A 15511-nucleotide genomic window follows, 5' to 3' on the forward strand; every position below is an offset into this window, starting at 1 on the left:
TCTTTTTCCTTCTAGTCTGGTCTCATTCTGGCATTCAGGCCTTCACTGTCCTGGGAAAGGAATTTTCCTTGGTAAAAGCTGGAAATAAAAGAGCTGCTTTTGTGATCATCAGGAGTTAGTTAGGAATCATTTTTCTGGGCAACTGAAAATTTGAATTACTCTAACCATATGTTGCATACGTAATATAGCTGCATGATGTATCAGTGTAGATTTACTTGGAATGCAAAAGGCCTCCTCATCTCTTTATAGCAGCTTCCCGAGCAAAGTACGAAGTCAGAGATGCCCCATTCAGCTTTGGGCGGCATCTGCCATCATACAAGTTCAGTTGCACAGAAAATCATATTAGAGACATCATTGACACAAAACAGCATTGTCTGTCTTCTCTTCTTGAACTACATCCTGAATTTACGTATAGATCGTAATTATTTTTATGTAAAATATTTGGAATTTCAAAGAAAAAGTAACTTCATTAAAGATAAGGCTGAAGTGAAGTAGAAGTCGTCTTATAGGGTTCAATTCCTGTGTAAGACCTGTTTAAGGGGAGAAAGTCTTTTGAGAGATATGACATAAAGAAGTTACAGTGAAGAACTGCAGTGAATCAGGTCCTTACCCAGTCTTGCTTTGGGAGGACTTCTAAAGCACAGTTTTCTTCTCTATATGGTCTGAGTGGGTCAACCAGCTTCATACTGTTGGCAGAATCACAGAGGGACAAATGGATTTAACTGAAGTTTTCACATGTCCTAATGTAATTTATGTATGGGTTCTGTCGCCCCTAAGCAGCTTCCATTCCTGCTTCTAAACCAGGTTTGTTGGTTTGGTTTTTTTCCCCTTTAAACATTTGAGAAAAAACTGAGGAGGGGTAAACTTTCAGAACTAGTAGCTTTTTATGTGATTAGCCCAACAGACTTTCTCTCTACATGAGCCCAGGTAGACTGTTGACAGAATGCTCTGATTCTGTATTCAAAGCCAAGAGATAAAGAAGTCTGTGGTATTGCTGAAGAATAATAGCAACAAAACTTACTAATATTTCACATGTTCATTATATAAACAGGTCAAGAAATTAGATGTTTACTTTAGTATTTTAGTATAAATGTGCCTTTGACAGAAATATAAGACTAAAGTCCTTACATAAGGATGTAATGGGAGTTGTGACTGAACAGTAATCCCACACAAGTTTGTTTGACAGACTAATTTTCTAGTAAACTGGACTTCTCTACGTCTTGACAAAATGAATGATGATGATGATTACTTTCTGCAGTAAAAAGAAGCATTTGAATTAGCAGTGTTAACATCTTATCAGATGTCAAACTTAGTAACATTTTGAAGGCCATGACTTGAAATGCCCTCTATAAAAAATTCTTTGTACTTGGAATGATGATTTCTCATTCTCTATTTCACAGTCTGTAGTCTTGTTCTGTGAAGTAAATGTATGCTTGTGATAAAGAAGTTAAAACTACAAAACGCATTTCTAAACACTCATTCGGGTATCAGATACCGGTTTTAATGCAAAACTTCAGATGCAGAGCTGCTGAAAATAAACATCCTTGGCAAGTCTTACAGAGTCTCTGTCAGGCATGCTGGGGTCAGAATGAGACACAGTTTTTAATTGTTCTCATTTGAGGCTGAAATTGCTTTCAAATATAGAATGTGGGTGTTGGGGGTCAAGGAAGGCTGTGGTGCTGAAGTACCCTCAAGTGTATGCATTTGCTATGCTTAAATAGGAATGAATAAAATGCATACCCAGACTTAGCTTATTCTGTTGTTACAGTGATGTATCCCAACACTAAATAATCTAGATTCGTGCTTTCATGTTAACAAATGCTATCACTTCCACTTTGGATCTTTTTTGAAGTATTTACTGCCATTACAGTCAGAAGGCCTGAGTTAGAAAACTTGGGAAAGAGAGAGAAAATAGTTCATTATAGTCATCATTTTTAGCCTCCTGTTATCTCCCATTGTATGACATCCCCTTAGTATCTATGTCCAAGGATTTCCCTTGATGAGAGGGCAGGTATATTAACTAAGGAGGACAATTCCAGAAACATTTTGTTTCATAAATGGTTATGCTGTTTGTGTGATGCAACACTATGTGAAAGACTGCCAGGTAGCACAGGAAACAAAGGAGAAAATTGATTTTTACTCCTCCGAAAAGGATGATGTGTACTTGTAACAGTCCAGACTTACAGTGCTAAAGCATTCCTTTGGGACTCTGCTATCTCTGTCTCACTGAAGAAGAACAATGATTCTCTAGTTGTTCTGTCAGTAAGATTTGGATTTAATTTGCTAAACTTCCACTGATTTAAATGAAGACGAGACTTGTACTCACTGTGCACGTAGGCAGCGTGCCTGTCTGTGAACCGGTGAGGGTGTTGTATAGCCCTTTTTGCCTCTTGCATTTTTGTAGAGGATGAGTGTACCAACAGACTTCTTCCTTGTTATTTTTTTTAAGATAAAATTAGTTGACAAGAATAATATTTTCAAACTTGAGTCTATTTAGAAAATGTGAGTGGTGCCAGCCACAAAATGTAACTTTGATTCCCAGGCTTTTAATTCCCAGACTGGAAGTAAGCATGCGGTCCCCAGACAGGGAAGCTGGACGTGTGGGTAGTCCTGGGAATGGAATCTTTTCAAACAGATATTGCTGTTGACTGGTACGAAATAAAGTCTTTTCTGTGCATTCAGATTGTCTCACAGTCAATGATTAGCACTACTACTGAACTGTTTAAAGTTGGGGGTGTGTACAAACAAGACTGTGAATTCTTAAAACACAGATACATAACAGAGGCAGGTTCAGGAGCTGAAGCATCATGTAATATGGAATGCCAGTGCATTCAGAGCCCTAGTTCATTATTAGTGAATCTTTACTACATAATTATATCACATTTGCAAGCCATACTTTGGTTTGAAACAGGCAGCACTAAAGATAAGAAAACACATACCCTAATAAGGAGAAACTACACTGGATTTTTAAAACAGCTCAAGATAGGTTGGAATGTGGTGCTTAATTGAATAAATGTAAAATAACTGCTTTGTTCTTTTATGTTGTTCTATAATAAATTCTTTAAAAAGAAATTCTTTCCATTCAAGGATGATAAGGAGTTATGATAATGATGGCATTACCATAATTTTAGCGTGCTGCTTCTCCCTGGCCCCCTTCTCCTGCAAGAACAGTACAAGGATGGCAATGGTGACATGTCCTCAAACTGTTCTATTCTCAAAGAGGTTTTTCTGTCCTTTGTTTCAGAACATAAAGCATTAAACTCTAGTCAGCACCATTGTGTGATAAAATATCTCTGCTGTGCAACTACAGGCGTTGGTTTTATTTTTCTGTTTTTGTATAAATCTTTTTATTAAAGTTCTGACATAGTTTCCACAATGCAGTATGCTTGTGCTGTTTCCATGAACACATCCATTCTCTTTGTTCTAATTGCCATCCTGTAGAAAATATTTAAGTTGCATTAAAATTTATGATGCTATGGAGCGCTTATTTTTCCTGTCTTGTTCTCTAGTTGAAGAAGGGGTCTTTTCTCTGTTGATCTTACATATTCAGTGAAATTTGAAATTAATAATGATGCTTTTTTCCCATGTCTCATATTTAATAAGCCCTTTAGTGTGCAGAATTAGAGTAAGAAGCTTTTTCAATTTTTCAACATATAGCTGTCATAAGGGAGTTTTCAGTGGGTAGAATTACAGCACTAGATAGATGAAGAATGGGATAGATTTTTCTGAAGTGCTCAGTTCTAGTCTTACTCCTTCATTTCATTGGTGGATAAAGTGAATATTAAATAATTAACAAAGCATTTTTTGAGATCCGTTAGAACGAACTGCACAGAATAGCAAGATAAAAAGGTCACTTTCTGAATTGACCAGTGATTTCAGCATTGTTCATTCTGGGGTACTTGGAATAGTAGCACCTGAAAAGTGCAAGATACGCATCATGGAAACACGAAGTTCTGAAGTTGAACGTGTGCTATATAGGAAGTAGTAAAATGAATTCATAGGCCATTTTCTCACTTTAAATCTTTTAGAAACAAGCTCTAATCAAAGGTGATTCTGTGGGCTTTGAGTTTTTTAATTGGGGAGGTTTTGGCATTGATAGTACTTTGGGAGCATCTCTGGTGACTCATAAAATGTGTGTTTTACAACTCATTTTACAAGCCTTCCTGCTCAAAGGAAAGCTTTTAGGAGCTTGGGAAGTTTGACTTTTATTCTTGGAGCTCTAGTTTGTGTCAAAACATGGAGCCACGTGGACGTGCAGGAGAGAGTCAGAAGAGTTCTGTTGATCGCAGTTTTGGAAACTTGTATCTTGATCCAAGAAACAGAAAAGGCTGAAGATAAACTGCATTAAAATCATACCAGTACTACTATGAAGATGGCTCACAGTATGAGGAAATTGATTCTGGAGACAGAAGGATGCTTTTTTTTCCTTATTGCAGTGTGTAACGTAAGAAAGATTTAGGATTAGCAGAACAACAGCAGGATTTCAGTTGGGGGAATAGTGGTAAATTCATTTTAGAAAGATTGATTTGGACTAACTTCTCAGGTTTAAAATGCTTGCAAGCATTTTGTGTATAATTGCCTTTGTTTTGAAACTCCAAATGGGAGGGAAGGGGTATCCATTAGACTGTTTGCAGAAACAGCTGTGAGATGCATAGTCTTTTATAATTTCATGTGAATAAAAAGTTACTGTGAGCAATTTGAAGGTATTTTTCAGTTGACAGTTATATAGTTATTCCAATACCTGATATGTTCATTTAGAAAAAAATTTAAAGTTGTCTCTGACTAGACGGGACAGTTGTATACAAATATATACAGTGTTAGAAAGAAAACAGTGTCCCCATTTCAATGCAGATTTTAAATGCCAACTTTCTGTTCCTTAAGATTTTCAGAAAAGGCTAAGATAAGAAAATTTCTTTTGGGTTTGGGGTTTTTTTTTAAAGGTCTTTCACCACTTGTCTTCATGCATTCTTTCTTATGCTGTAATGTGATATGTTTAAAGCTATATAGCACTTGCATGCTTTTCTCTTTCCTTTTGTATCACTTTATTTGTGAAGTACTGTCTGGGCAAGCTTTGTGTAGTTTTATAAATTTGGACTGGTAAATAGAAGTGTTACACTTTGAGATTACACATTTGTGATACCTCATGTACATGTGCATAGAGAGTACAACTTGGAAACGGGATAGTTAGTGCAGGGGAAAGTTAGTAATTGCCCACATCGCATCTAATCTTTGAATAAACAGCAGTTGTTGCTCTCCAGGCTGTAAACCTACGTGATATCTATGTATCAGTTACCCTTACGTTAAAAACATTATGTACTCCGTACATAACGTAACAAAGGTACTATCATTATTATTTCTCTCAAAACCTCTCCAACAGTTGCCAGCAGTTTTCTTGAACATCTAATTTTGACACTAGCTTATTAAAAATCCTCACCCACCCCTACCCATTCCCCCCAAGAACCATGCTTAGCGAAGATATGTACATGCTTGTTGGCCAGTATGAATACAAAAATAACAGGTGAAACATGGACCCAATACAAAATGTTGCAAAGAGCAAATCCCATTCAAAATATTTATATCCTTGGGAAGAGTACAGAAGAAAAATAGCAGAGTTCTTGGTAGATGAAGGAAATTTTCTCTCTATCTTTCTTTTTCCCTGGTGTGTGTTTTTGGTTTTTTACCCCACAGCAGAAGGTGAGCTAGAACAGGGGGGACAGCAGGGTTGGTTTGTTGACTTCTTTGTTTTATAAAACATTTCCAAAGATTTTTTTGTCATCTGTTTTTATACATCCATTTTTAAAGTTTCAGGGACCCAAGAAGATGATGTTTTATGGATAGCCATGGCAGGCACTCATCAGGTATGGGCACTGATGTTGGAAGATGGAAAACTACCAAAGGGAAGGTAAGCAGCTGTAATAAGAGAGATGTGAAATTGCGTTCATCCTGATAAACAGCTCTCAAACCCCAAAGAGAGAGATAATCAAATTACACTAAAAATAATTTTTCTTGAGCTGTACTTAGCTTGAAGCTTGCTGCTTCTGTTCAGACTTAAAAGGCGTATGTCCTTGAAAGGCTGCCTGCTTTTTTCCCACACTGTTAGATGAAACGAAATATGCTACTTCTGCTATAAACCTATGTTTTGGCAGGGCACATTTGTGTAATTGAATGTTACCTTTCATTGAATTTTCTGAATTGTCTAGTGATGAACAATAAACTGAGGTGAAACAAAAATTAGTACAAAGGCACTGAATAATTCCTTGTGCTTAGTACGGTTGGTTTTATAACTTAAAAGTGCTTGTCCTGTAGTTTCTGTTCATGCATGATGTCTGAAGAATTTCAAACTCATTCTTGAACTTGAGTACTGTCTTCCATTAGTGATTTAAAGAAAGGAGTCTGCCTTCGTTTCGCTGGGAGTGGAAATGAGGAGAACAGAAACAACGCATACCCGCATAAGGCAGGCTTTGCACAGCCTTCAGGTCTCTCTCTGGCTTCTGAGGAACCATGGAACTGCCTTTTTGTAGCAGATAGTGAGAGCAGCACTGTGCGAACCATCTCTCTGAAAGACGGAGCAGTGAAGCACCTTGTAGGAGGAGAGAGAGATCCATTGGTAATCACTTCAAACTCCCCCACACTGCCCTACTAATATTCCTCAAGCCTGACCTGGAGGAACCACTTTTAGGGTGAGAGGGTAAATCAGTTTCCATGGCCATCAATTTCTTAACTTCACTGCTTGGAATGCAAATGTGTGCCAGTTGTGATGCTCAGGTTGTAGTGCAGATTGTCATTCCTCAGATACCAAATTATTTCACCTATTTTTAAAATAGCCAAGTTGATTCAGCACTGCGTGGTCATTAAAGCCAGCTGGATTGATGTTGATAACATAAATGTGAGAGTTTCCGTTTCCATGGTTAGCATCCACACTTCCCAGTTTTCGGTATCCTTCTTTTGAAATTGTCTTGATTTTTTTTTTCCAAGCCAGTGAGTTTCCATTTAATTACAGTAATTTAAATTCATGTCAACATTGAATAATCAAATGTATTAATTTAATGAAATACTTTTTCAGAATTTGTTTGCCTTTGGTGATGTAGATGGAGCGGGCATAAATGCAAAGCTGCAGCATCCCTTAGGAGTAACATGGGACAAGAAAAGAAAATTACTCTATGTGGCAGATTCCTATAATCATAAGGTAATTAATTATATAGTAGCTTGTTACATACAGGCTTTGCAATTTGTACTACTATGAAGGATTATTTTAAGAACATACAAACGGCGCTTGGTTCAGTTAAGCCAAGGAAACAAATCATACAAGTTCCTTTGTGGGTTCTTTTTCTTTCTTTCTTCCCTTGTGGGTCCTTCTCTTTACCATTGTTTTGCTGTCACATGCTGCTGTGTTGATATGATGGTCCCTTGGGGAAGGTGAATTTAAAGTGCCAAGATACAGTTCAGAATAAAGATGCTTTCCTTTTGTCTTCCCAAAGGTGCTGAACTAGAGCAAAAGAGCTAGGAGTGCTTAGTCAGGAATACTGCAGGTTTGTTAAATTGGGAGAATAAGATGACTTGCTTTTCCCTTAAAAAAGCCACCCAAGTTTTGAAAAGTACTGTGGGTTGCCTCCCTAGATAAGAGAGATTGTTCTGCGTGATTGTTCTTCTGTGATACTGTATAAACTTTCATGTCTAGAAGGTTAATTGTACATGGATTAAATGCATTAAAAGAAAAGTGTATAACACTAAATGCTTATTGAAATTTGTGGCAAATGAAATTTTGTTTCAAGTATTGTATAAAACATAAACTTTTTTGCTATTACTTTAAGAAAAAAAAAACTCATCTATTTTTAGATAAAAAATTATATAGAAGCTAGCCTGCCAGTTCTGTTATGCCTTTACTATTTTGCAAATGTTTCTAAAAAGGCAACAAACATTAGAAGAACAAGCCATTCAGCCTACTTTTGTACCAGAGGGGTACATGCCTTCAAAATCTGGCAGAGAACACTGAATGAAAACCAAAGGAAGAAGTAAAATCCAGCTGGGAGTGGGTGATGTCATTTGGTAAAGTATGATAACTTAGCTTCTAGGACACACAGTTGGTAGCTAAGGTCCTTAAAATTAGTGCTGGCTTCTGAAAATGTGGGGCATAAGATAATGCAGAACTTCTCAATCCTGGTGGTTTTTTTCAGAGAACTTTATTCATGCCTTTGTTTGTCTTAGATCAAGGTTGTAGATCCCAAGATGAAGAACTGTGCTACCCTGGCAGGCACAGGAGAAGCAAGCAATGTTATTGGTTCCAGTTTTACACAGTCAACTTTTAATGAACCGGGAGGTTTGTGTGTTGAAGAAAATGGCCACTTAATGTATGTTGCAGACACAAATAATCATCAGATTAAAGTGCTGGATTTGGACACAAAAATTCTTTCCATGGCAAGTAATACTTATTGAAAAGGCTGATAGTGGTGTTTCTTGATACAAATTGTTATTACAGAGTTTGGCAGGTGGTATAAGAATCATATAGCTAATAGACAGTACAGTAGCTGTATTCACAGAGTGTTTTGTGATGACCTGGCAACCATAGGCACAGTTGTTGAAAGCCTGAGTCTTTGGAAAGTCAACTTTTGCATGAAAACAGAAAGTGATGATCCACTAGAAAAGAACAATACAGAAACATAAGTTATTAAGAAATACAGCCCAATTTTTCAGTATGAAAAGCATTTCATGAACACTTTCCAACTCCCTTTATAACAAGTGGAAGCTGAAGTAGTTTACCAAGTCCTCCCGTTAAGCTGTAAGAGATGATTTTGGGAGGTCAGTGAATGAAAGCAGGTTACATAGCAGGCTTCCAAGTTGTCAAATCAAAACCACTGGCTTAAATGAGCACTGTTGTATTTGCTAATAAACATGAAGGCAAAACAAATTCATGCTCCTGTCCATCTTACAATGGCGCTATGTCGTAAATGTTTTCATATGTAAATACATATATATATGACGTAATGGTCCAACTGTCGTCTTGTATGTTTTTTGCATTTAATAGTACATGATCTTAATGTGTGTTTAAATTTTCGTATCATATAACATTGGTGGCTCATCTGGGAAACTATCCTTTACTGTACAATCTGCATGGTTAAAATCTTGGATTTCTTTACCAAAGCATGTGGTTTACCACCAGGTTAGAACAAAATACCTATAAACTTTATTTAAAGTAAAAATATAACGCAACTGTTAAATTTTTAAACTAAAGGTTACTCCAAGTAGTGGATGCTCTAAAGTAGTCCTGGATTTTATTATTTTAATAGCAAATATTATTTTTATTTGAATAAATAAGTTTTATCTTTTTAATTTAAAAAAATAATTTTGTCCTTCCTTTTTTCTTTGTCACTGTAGTATTGTTGCACTCTGTCAGAAAGTTTTAGTCCAATAGCCATATTATCATGTGTTAGTTTTCCTAGTCCTTGTCAGCTTTGAATCTGTGATTGTATTGTGAAAGCCTATTTGCTTTCACTACAAACAAAAATAAATATTCTGTTTGATTTCTACTGATAGTTGCCTATCCTGAATCCAGAAGTATGTGATGTTCCAGATAACCTGCCTTTGCAAAAGGATAAAATAAGAAGCCTTCCAAAACTGCCTAAATCTGCACCAAACATTCAACTTCCTTCACTAACTGTAGCTCCTGGCCAGACAATCCAGTTTTTATTAAAGTTGACTCTTCCTCCAGATTCAAAACTGAATGAAGAAGCACCTAATTCCTGGTTTATCACAGCAGAAGGTAAAGTGCCTGTGTTGTTTTATCAGTTGAACAGGATTAGGTAAGATACAAAGAGGGTTACTTCACGATATGCCTGTAATACAAGGGATCTCAGTCTGATGAATCAACATGTCCCTCCCAGTCCTGTGTTCCCGTTTGACCTTGTGAGGCAATACATGTTATTTAGAGTTGGTACATTTAACATTTGAAGTGGGAAGATTTAAAAAGCCCACCTGGTAGGCTGCTTTTTGCTTGAATTAATACACGATGCATTTTTCTTCTTTTTTTAACTTTCTTGGAACAAGCTGCCAGTGAGGGCTTTTAAAGGTACTGGTCCCAGAACACCTGAGCTTTTTGCTCCTAGATGCTTGCCCCCTCCACTGTCTCTGTGAACAGCATATCCCAGCCCTACCATCTGTTTCTGGGAGAAAGCTCACCATGAAGGTGAAGCATATTCTTGAAAATGCTTCTTTTTTTTTTTTTTGCTTTTGTCCTTCCAAAAAGTATTTGAGGTGCATTTATACCTAACTACCGTGAACCTACTTTGTTATAATTCGTATTTGCACATTTCTGCTTGAATATTTCTATAAGGCACACTTTCTTACGTAGAAGGTAAACTATGGTATGTCAAGGAAGCAGAAATGATTGGCCTTTCTTGCAAGTTCTTTTGCTGACTTCCTGCATGAACTTGGACAGCTCTTTCAGTCACTGTGTACCTTGGTTACTGTGAAATGGGAATATTGCTATTATATTGGAATAAGGGAAATATTATTAAATGTTGTGGCAGTTTCCTGAGCCTAAATTATTCTCTCTCAACTCTTAAGTATTCTAAAAGAGCACATGGAACATGTTCACGTGGTGTGCAACCAGAGTGGTTTAATTCTAGTCATCGTTGCCATCCTTAGGCTGGAGATTACTGTGCCCATAGCATGACTGGTAGAAAAGACCATGTGAGTGTTCCCTAAAATTCTTTTCAGTACAAAAATAGCAAGGTTATCTGAAATGCCTTCTTGCACAGGATGACCATTAGTGGGTGTTTGGAGACAGTGCTTTCCAGTGGTCTAGCTGTACCCAAAAGGGAGAATCCATCCATGCCTTTGGAAGTACTATATGAAAGCCAATATACAAAATAACCCATAATTTTTTACATTCTTTGTGTATTGAAAGTTTTGCCTGGTTCTTGAGTTACTCAGGTGTGACTCATTTGCTTCAAGTTTAATACATGTATTTTTTAGGAGAAAATTTTTTATCTCACTGGAATGCCAATACTTCTAAAAAATATTCTACAGTAGGTGCTGTGTGCCTAAGTAAAACGAGAACCAGTGTTCTTGAAGGTGAAGGGTTCAGACTCCGTGAGAAATTTCTGAACTTTATAAACATGTTTTCTGTTAGACTCTGGGCACCCTGAAGTAAGTGATGCATCGTACAGAGAACTGTTACCTCTTGGAGGAAGTTGACAAGATACCCACTAAGCTAGTATAGAGCAGAGGAACGCTTAACTGACTGTTTAATGAGCTGCTGAACAGTTAAAAAAAAAAAAAAAAAGAGCCTAGAATGTTATGTTCTTTAGTTTCTGTGTCAAGTTTTTGATGTTGAAATTGCATCATTTGTACCTTCAACAGATTTTTGAAAGCAATAGAGAGAACATTTGTATTTCAGTTATGTTCACTCAGTTGTTGCACTGCATTGGAAAACATTTATTTTTAGAAATGCTGCTAGATTTTAAAATTCTGCTAATTTTTAGTAATTGTTCTCTGGCTTAATTTACCTGTCATATTGGCTTTTACAATGATAAATACTTGTTAATAGTTGTCCCTGCCTGTAGATGCAGTTAAACTGATCTGAAAGTAAACACGTCCTCATCTTTTGACTTGTCTTCTGTTGGCCAGATTTCAAAGCGTCCATTGTGGTAGCTTAATTAGATTGATTGCTTTTAAAAGCAGTCAACGAATACTGTACAGGCACTGCAATTTGTTTATATGCCTCATGATTTAAAGTAGTTTTTCATCCCAGTTTGTGCATTTGGAGTACAAATAGACTATTTCCAGGAGAGTCAGCACACTTCTTGGACCTCAGAATCCTCAAATATTGTTGAAGTAAAGATATATGTGATAGCTTCAAGGGTTAGTAGAATTGGAGTATGTAAACAACCTAAATTCAACAAGTCATTTCAAGCTCATAAATTCTACAGCCAACTTTTAGGTATTTTCTGAAAAATGCCAAAAAAAGCACTTCATCCGTCTCAGAGTAAAATACAGAGTACAGTGCAATGAGCTAGGTGCCTTTATTGTACAGTTCATTTTTCAGTTTACATACTGTTAAATATTTAAATAAATGTGAAACGCAAGTTTTGTTGGAGAAAGTCAGCCTGAACATTGCTCAATTGCAGCAACCCACTTGTAAAACCAACACTTCTGTTTGGAAATGCCATCATTTACCTGCAGTTCTATGCATTTATGGCAGATACCTTGCCTGGAGTATGGGACCTCTGATGCAAATGTATAGCAGCCTGTTAATTTAAGGAGTTTTGCTGGAAATATCAGAATAGATTTTAATAATCACTTAAGAGCTTATAGGACAAATTGCTGATCCATCGCATTTAAATAAGATGTACTATATGTCTACCTATAGTTCTGAAGCAAAGCTATGGATCTCTCCATCTTTAAATGACTGCTAAAGAAGCATTTGGAAATTACTTGCCTTTTTTTTTTTTGTCCATGACTGGAAAAACCAGAAAGGAAATTTCCCTTCATGTTGCATATGGAAAGAAAGTCCATGTTGTCCGGCAGGTAAAATTAGTGTTTTCTGTAGGTTTCAGACACAGTGCTAAATATCCTAATGATAAAACTTCTTTTACAGATAATACCTGGTTGCTTCAAGGACAGTGTCTGTCTGGAGAAATAAAGGATGTTTCCTGTGAAACTATCATTCCCTTTCAGCTACCCAGGAGCTGTCTGTCAGCTGAAGCTATTCTGGCTGTCAAAGCGTGCCTCTACTATTGCAGCAAAAGTAGCAGTGCCTGTATGATGAAAGGAATCTCATTCAGTCAGCCTTTACAGATAGCTACTACGAACCAAAGCAGCTTGACTCAAGTTGAACTGATACACACGTTTGTAACCAACTAACCCAAAGCCACCTAATTTCAGACCTCGTTTTACTATCCACCAAGCTAAGAAATAATATGCTTGGTAAAAAGAAGTAGATTTCCCTACAGCTTAACGTGAAAATTTAACATCACAACCTCATTTCTTTTCATTACAGTAGCAGCAATAATACTGTAATACTCTAGAATATATTGGATGTGTGCCATCCTAAGCAATGAGAGACAATTTTTAGAGTCCTTTTGAAAGAGCTGGTGTTACTTTGTGATGTTACTGTAAGCAGTTCTTTGCACTGTACATACTGTTAGAATAGCTAGATCATTTTGGACTAATTTCTTTTGTGCCCATAATACATTTTAATAGACTGTCAAAATGAATAGTTTCTTTCTCTAGGTGCAGCTCTAGTTTTATGCAAACTGAGTGTGTTGCTTAACTAGATATGACTGCCTTATATGAAGAACATAGTTTCACGGAAAAATCTCTGTGAAAGAAAGTGTTCAGGTTCCTATGGAAGAATTTAATGCTGATTTTTAACAAAGAATGTGCCTCTCTGATCTGTATATATAAAAAGAAAAAAGAAACCACAAAACCATGCTGGAGTTTTTCTGATACATACCAATTTACATTTTATAGTAAGTGGTAGATAATGGTTGAATATCTAAACTGCAAAAATTAAATGTCAACCATTTCAAGCAGGATGAATCACTTTTCCTTCCTACTTTTGTGATTTCTCAGTAAACACTTGTCTGAAGACTTCTGTCTTGCACATAGATAATTTTAAGAAGAATATGATACTCTGGAAGTCTGATTTAGACTTTTGAAGTCACTGTTAGCCCCTTGATTTGTAATAGTGGCCACTGAACCAGAGCTGTATATTTAATAATGGATTATCTGCATTTGCATTCATGTTTAGAGGTTCTGAGCTTTTGCTAGAAAACTGGCAACTTAATCTTTGAGTAAGGTGCTTTAAAACTGTATTACAAAGCTCTGCCTTCGGTGGTTAAGTGTTTTGCAAGTAAAATTCCTTCAATTTGCCATAGTAAATAGCAGAAATACAGGAGGGAGGATGCAAGTTTTTTACTTGAACTGGAAGAGTTTCCACAGGGCATAAGTGGTAATTGGATTAGACTCTGTGCTCTGGTCATGAGAGTCAGTTCTGAGAAGATGATCTTGTTTTAAGTTGGAAGATAGTATTTACACATTTATTATGAAGTACAGTAGTGAAAGAACTTGTATTTAGTCTTCTCTAAAACAATCACCATTGTTCCTGACACCTGTCAGTAAATCCCCAGTACGATTTGTTGTTGCTTTTCTTACTTAAAGGCTGACTGAAATGTTGGTCGTGAACTCAAGAGGCTTTTGTTTTAAGGGAACCATATGGACTGGTGTGGTTTTTCCTTCCATTGAAATGCCAGTCTATCTGCAAGTTCTCTGTAGTACCAGAAATGGTCATTATCTCACCTGTCAGCAAGGCAAGGGCGGAACTGTTATTTTTCTTGTGTTTGTTTTTTAAGCAACTTTTCTAATTCAGTGTTTCAGCTGCTTTGGGTAAGCATCACAATTCTTACATGCCATTTGGAGGGAGAAGTTTTTGCTGCTTTGTTCACAAATTGCAAATGCTATTGGAAGGATGAACATAAGGAAACTGATTTGGACATTTATCATTTTTTACGCTTTAGTACAACTTACTCTTACAGAATTTTTTTGTTTGTTTAACTTTGGATAGTAGCCAGGAAGCCTTAGATCAGCTTCCAGCTAACCCACAGATTTTCTGTTGTTTGCTGAAACAAGCAAGCGAACCAAACTGTTACAGTTATCTTGAACATATAATTCAGCAATGCTAGAATGACGCTCTATTTGTCTGTTTCGATTGGGTGAGATCATCAAATTCTGCCTGTATTCCAGTGTTAAAAAAAGTCAACAAATCTGTTTGTTTATTGCAACTTTTTAATTAATGTATTGCTCTAGGGGAAAGACTGTGTGTGTATTTCTAACTTTATTTAACTATAGTGTGTAATGTTTAAATACAGTATTACAGATATGTTTTCTACCTAAATGTACCTATATAAATGTGTGTTTAAGTGTCATATCCTTTTTATTTTCAAGTCTCAACATTTAGTCACTGTATGTAGACACACTCAGAGCCACTATAAGCTTATTAGGAAAGGGTGATAGTAGGTAGTAGGAAAACCATTGTGTAAGCATCAAGCTGAAGTCCAGGATCAAATGGTAAAGGACCCTTCAATATTTAGTTGTAGCCAAATTTTAAACAATTGTATTTCAAGGAAAACAGTTGCAGCTTTACTAGTGGAGAGCAGGAATACATTTGTTTGAACCAGTTTTTTTCTTTGTCTTTTCTTTTAAGTCCATGTCTTGCAGCAGATGACTGAATCTTGTATAAACCAGGGGAGCGGGGGTGGTATACCATGTCTGTGCTACTGTTACTCTTTCTACAAAGCCTCAGAGCATTCCTTACTACTGCACTGTGATGGCTTTATGCTAAAGGAGAGGCAGAAGATAAGATACCATCTCAAAAAGACACAAAACCCACTATTTACAAAGAAAATCTGTATATCCCAAAATTCTTTCCCCCCAAATCCGTTAAGTCCTAAATTCTTTTAGACAATAACCCCTTTAGTTTGTGAGGGAGAGCTGCTTTTCCTGACTCAGTGGG

At 36.6% G+C, this 15511-nt stretch overlaps 1 protein-coding gene across 1 annotated transcript in view; it reads left to right on the forward strand.

Moving 5' to 3' along the window:
- The window catches only part of NHLRC2 (NHL repeat containing 2), a 33613-nt gene extending 18442 nt beyond the window's left edge, over window positions 1-15171 (forward strand). Inside the window, exons 6-11 of the mRNA XM_075107925.1 lie at window positions 5803-5902; window positions 6376-6607; window positions 7064-7186; window positions 8206-8415; window positions 9532-9757; window positions 12596-15171. Coding sequence (XP_074964026.1) covers window positions 5803-5902; window positions 6376-6607; window positions 7064-7186; window positions 8206-8415; window positions 9532-9757; window positions 12596-12861 — 1157 coding nt within the window. The 3' untranslated portion in view covers window positions 12862-15171. The remainder of the gene's footprint in view (window positions 1-5802; window positions 5903-6375; window positions 6608-7063; window positions 7187-8205; window positions 8416-9531; window positions 9758-12595) is intronic.
- Window positions 15172-15511: the final 340 nt, after the last annotated feature.

The sequence above is a fragment of the Phalacrocorax aristotelis genome, chromosome 12 (assembly GCF_949628215.1).
Source record: "Phalacrocorax aristotelis chromosome 12, bGulAri2.1, whole genome shotgun sequence".
NCBI lineage: Eukaryota > Metazoa > Chordata > Aves > Suliformes > Phalacrocoracidae > Phalacrocorax > Phalacrocorax aristotelis.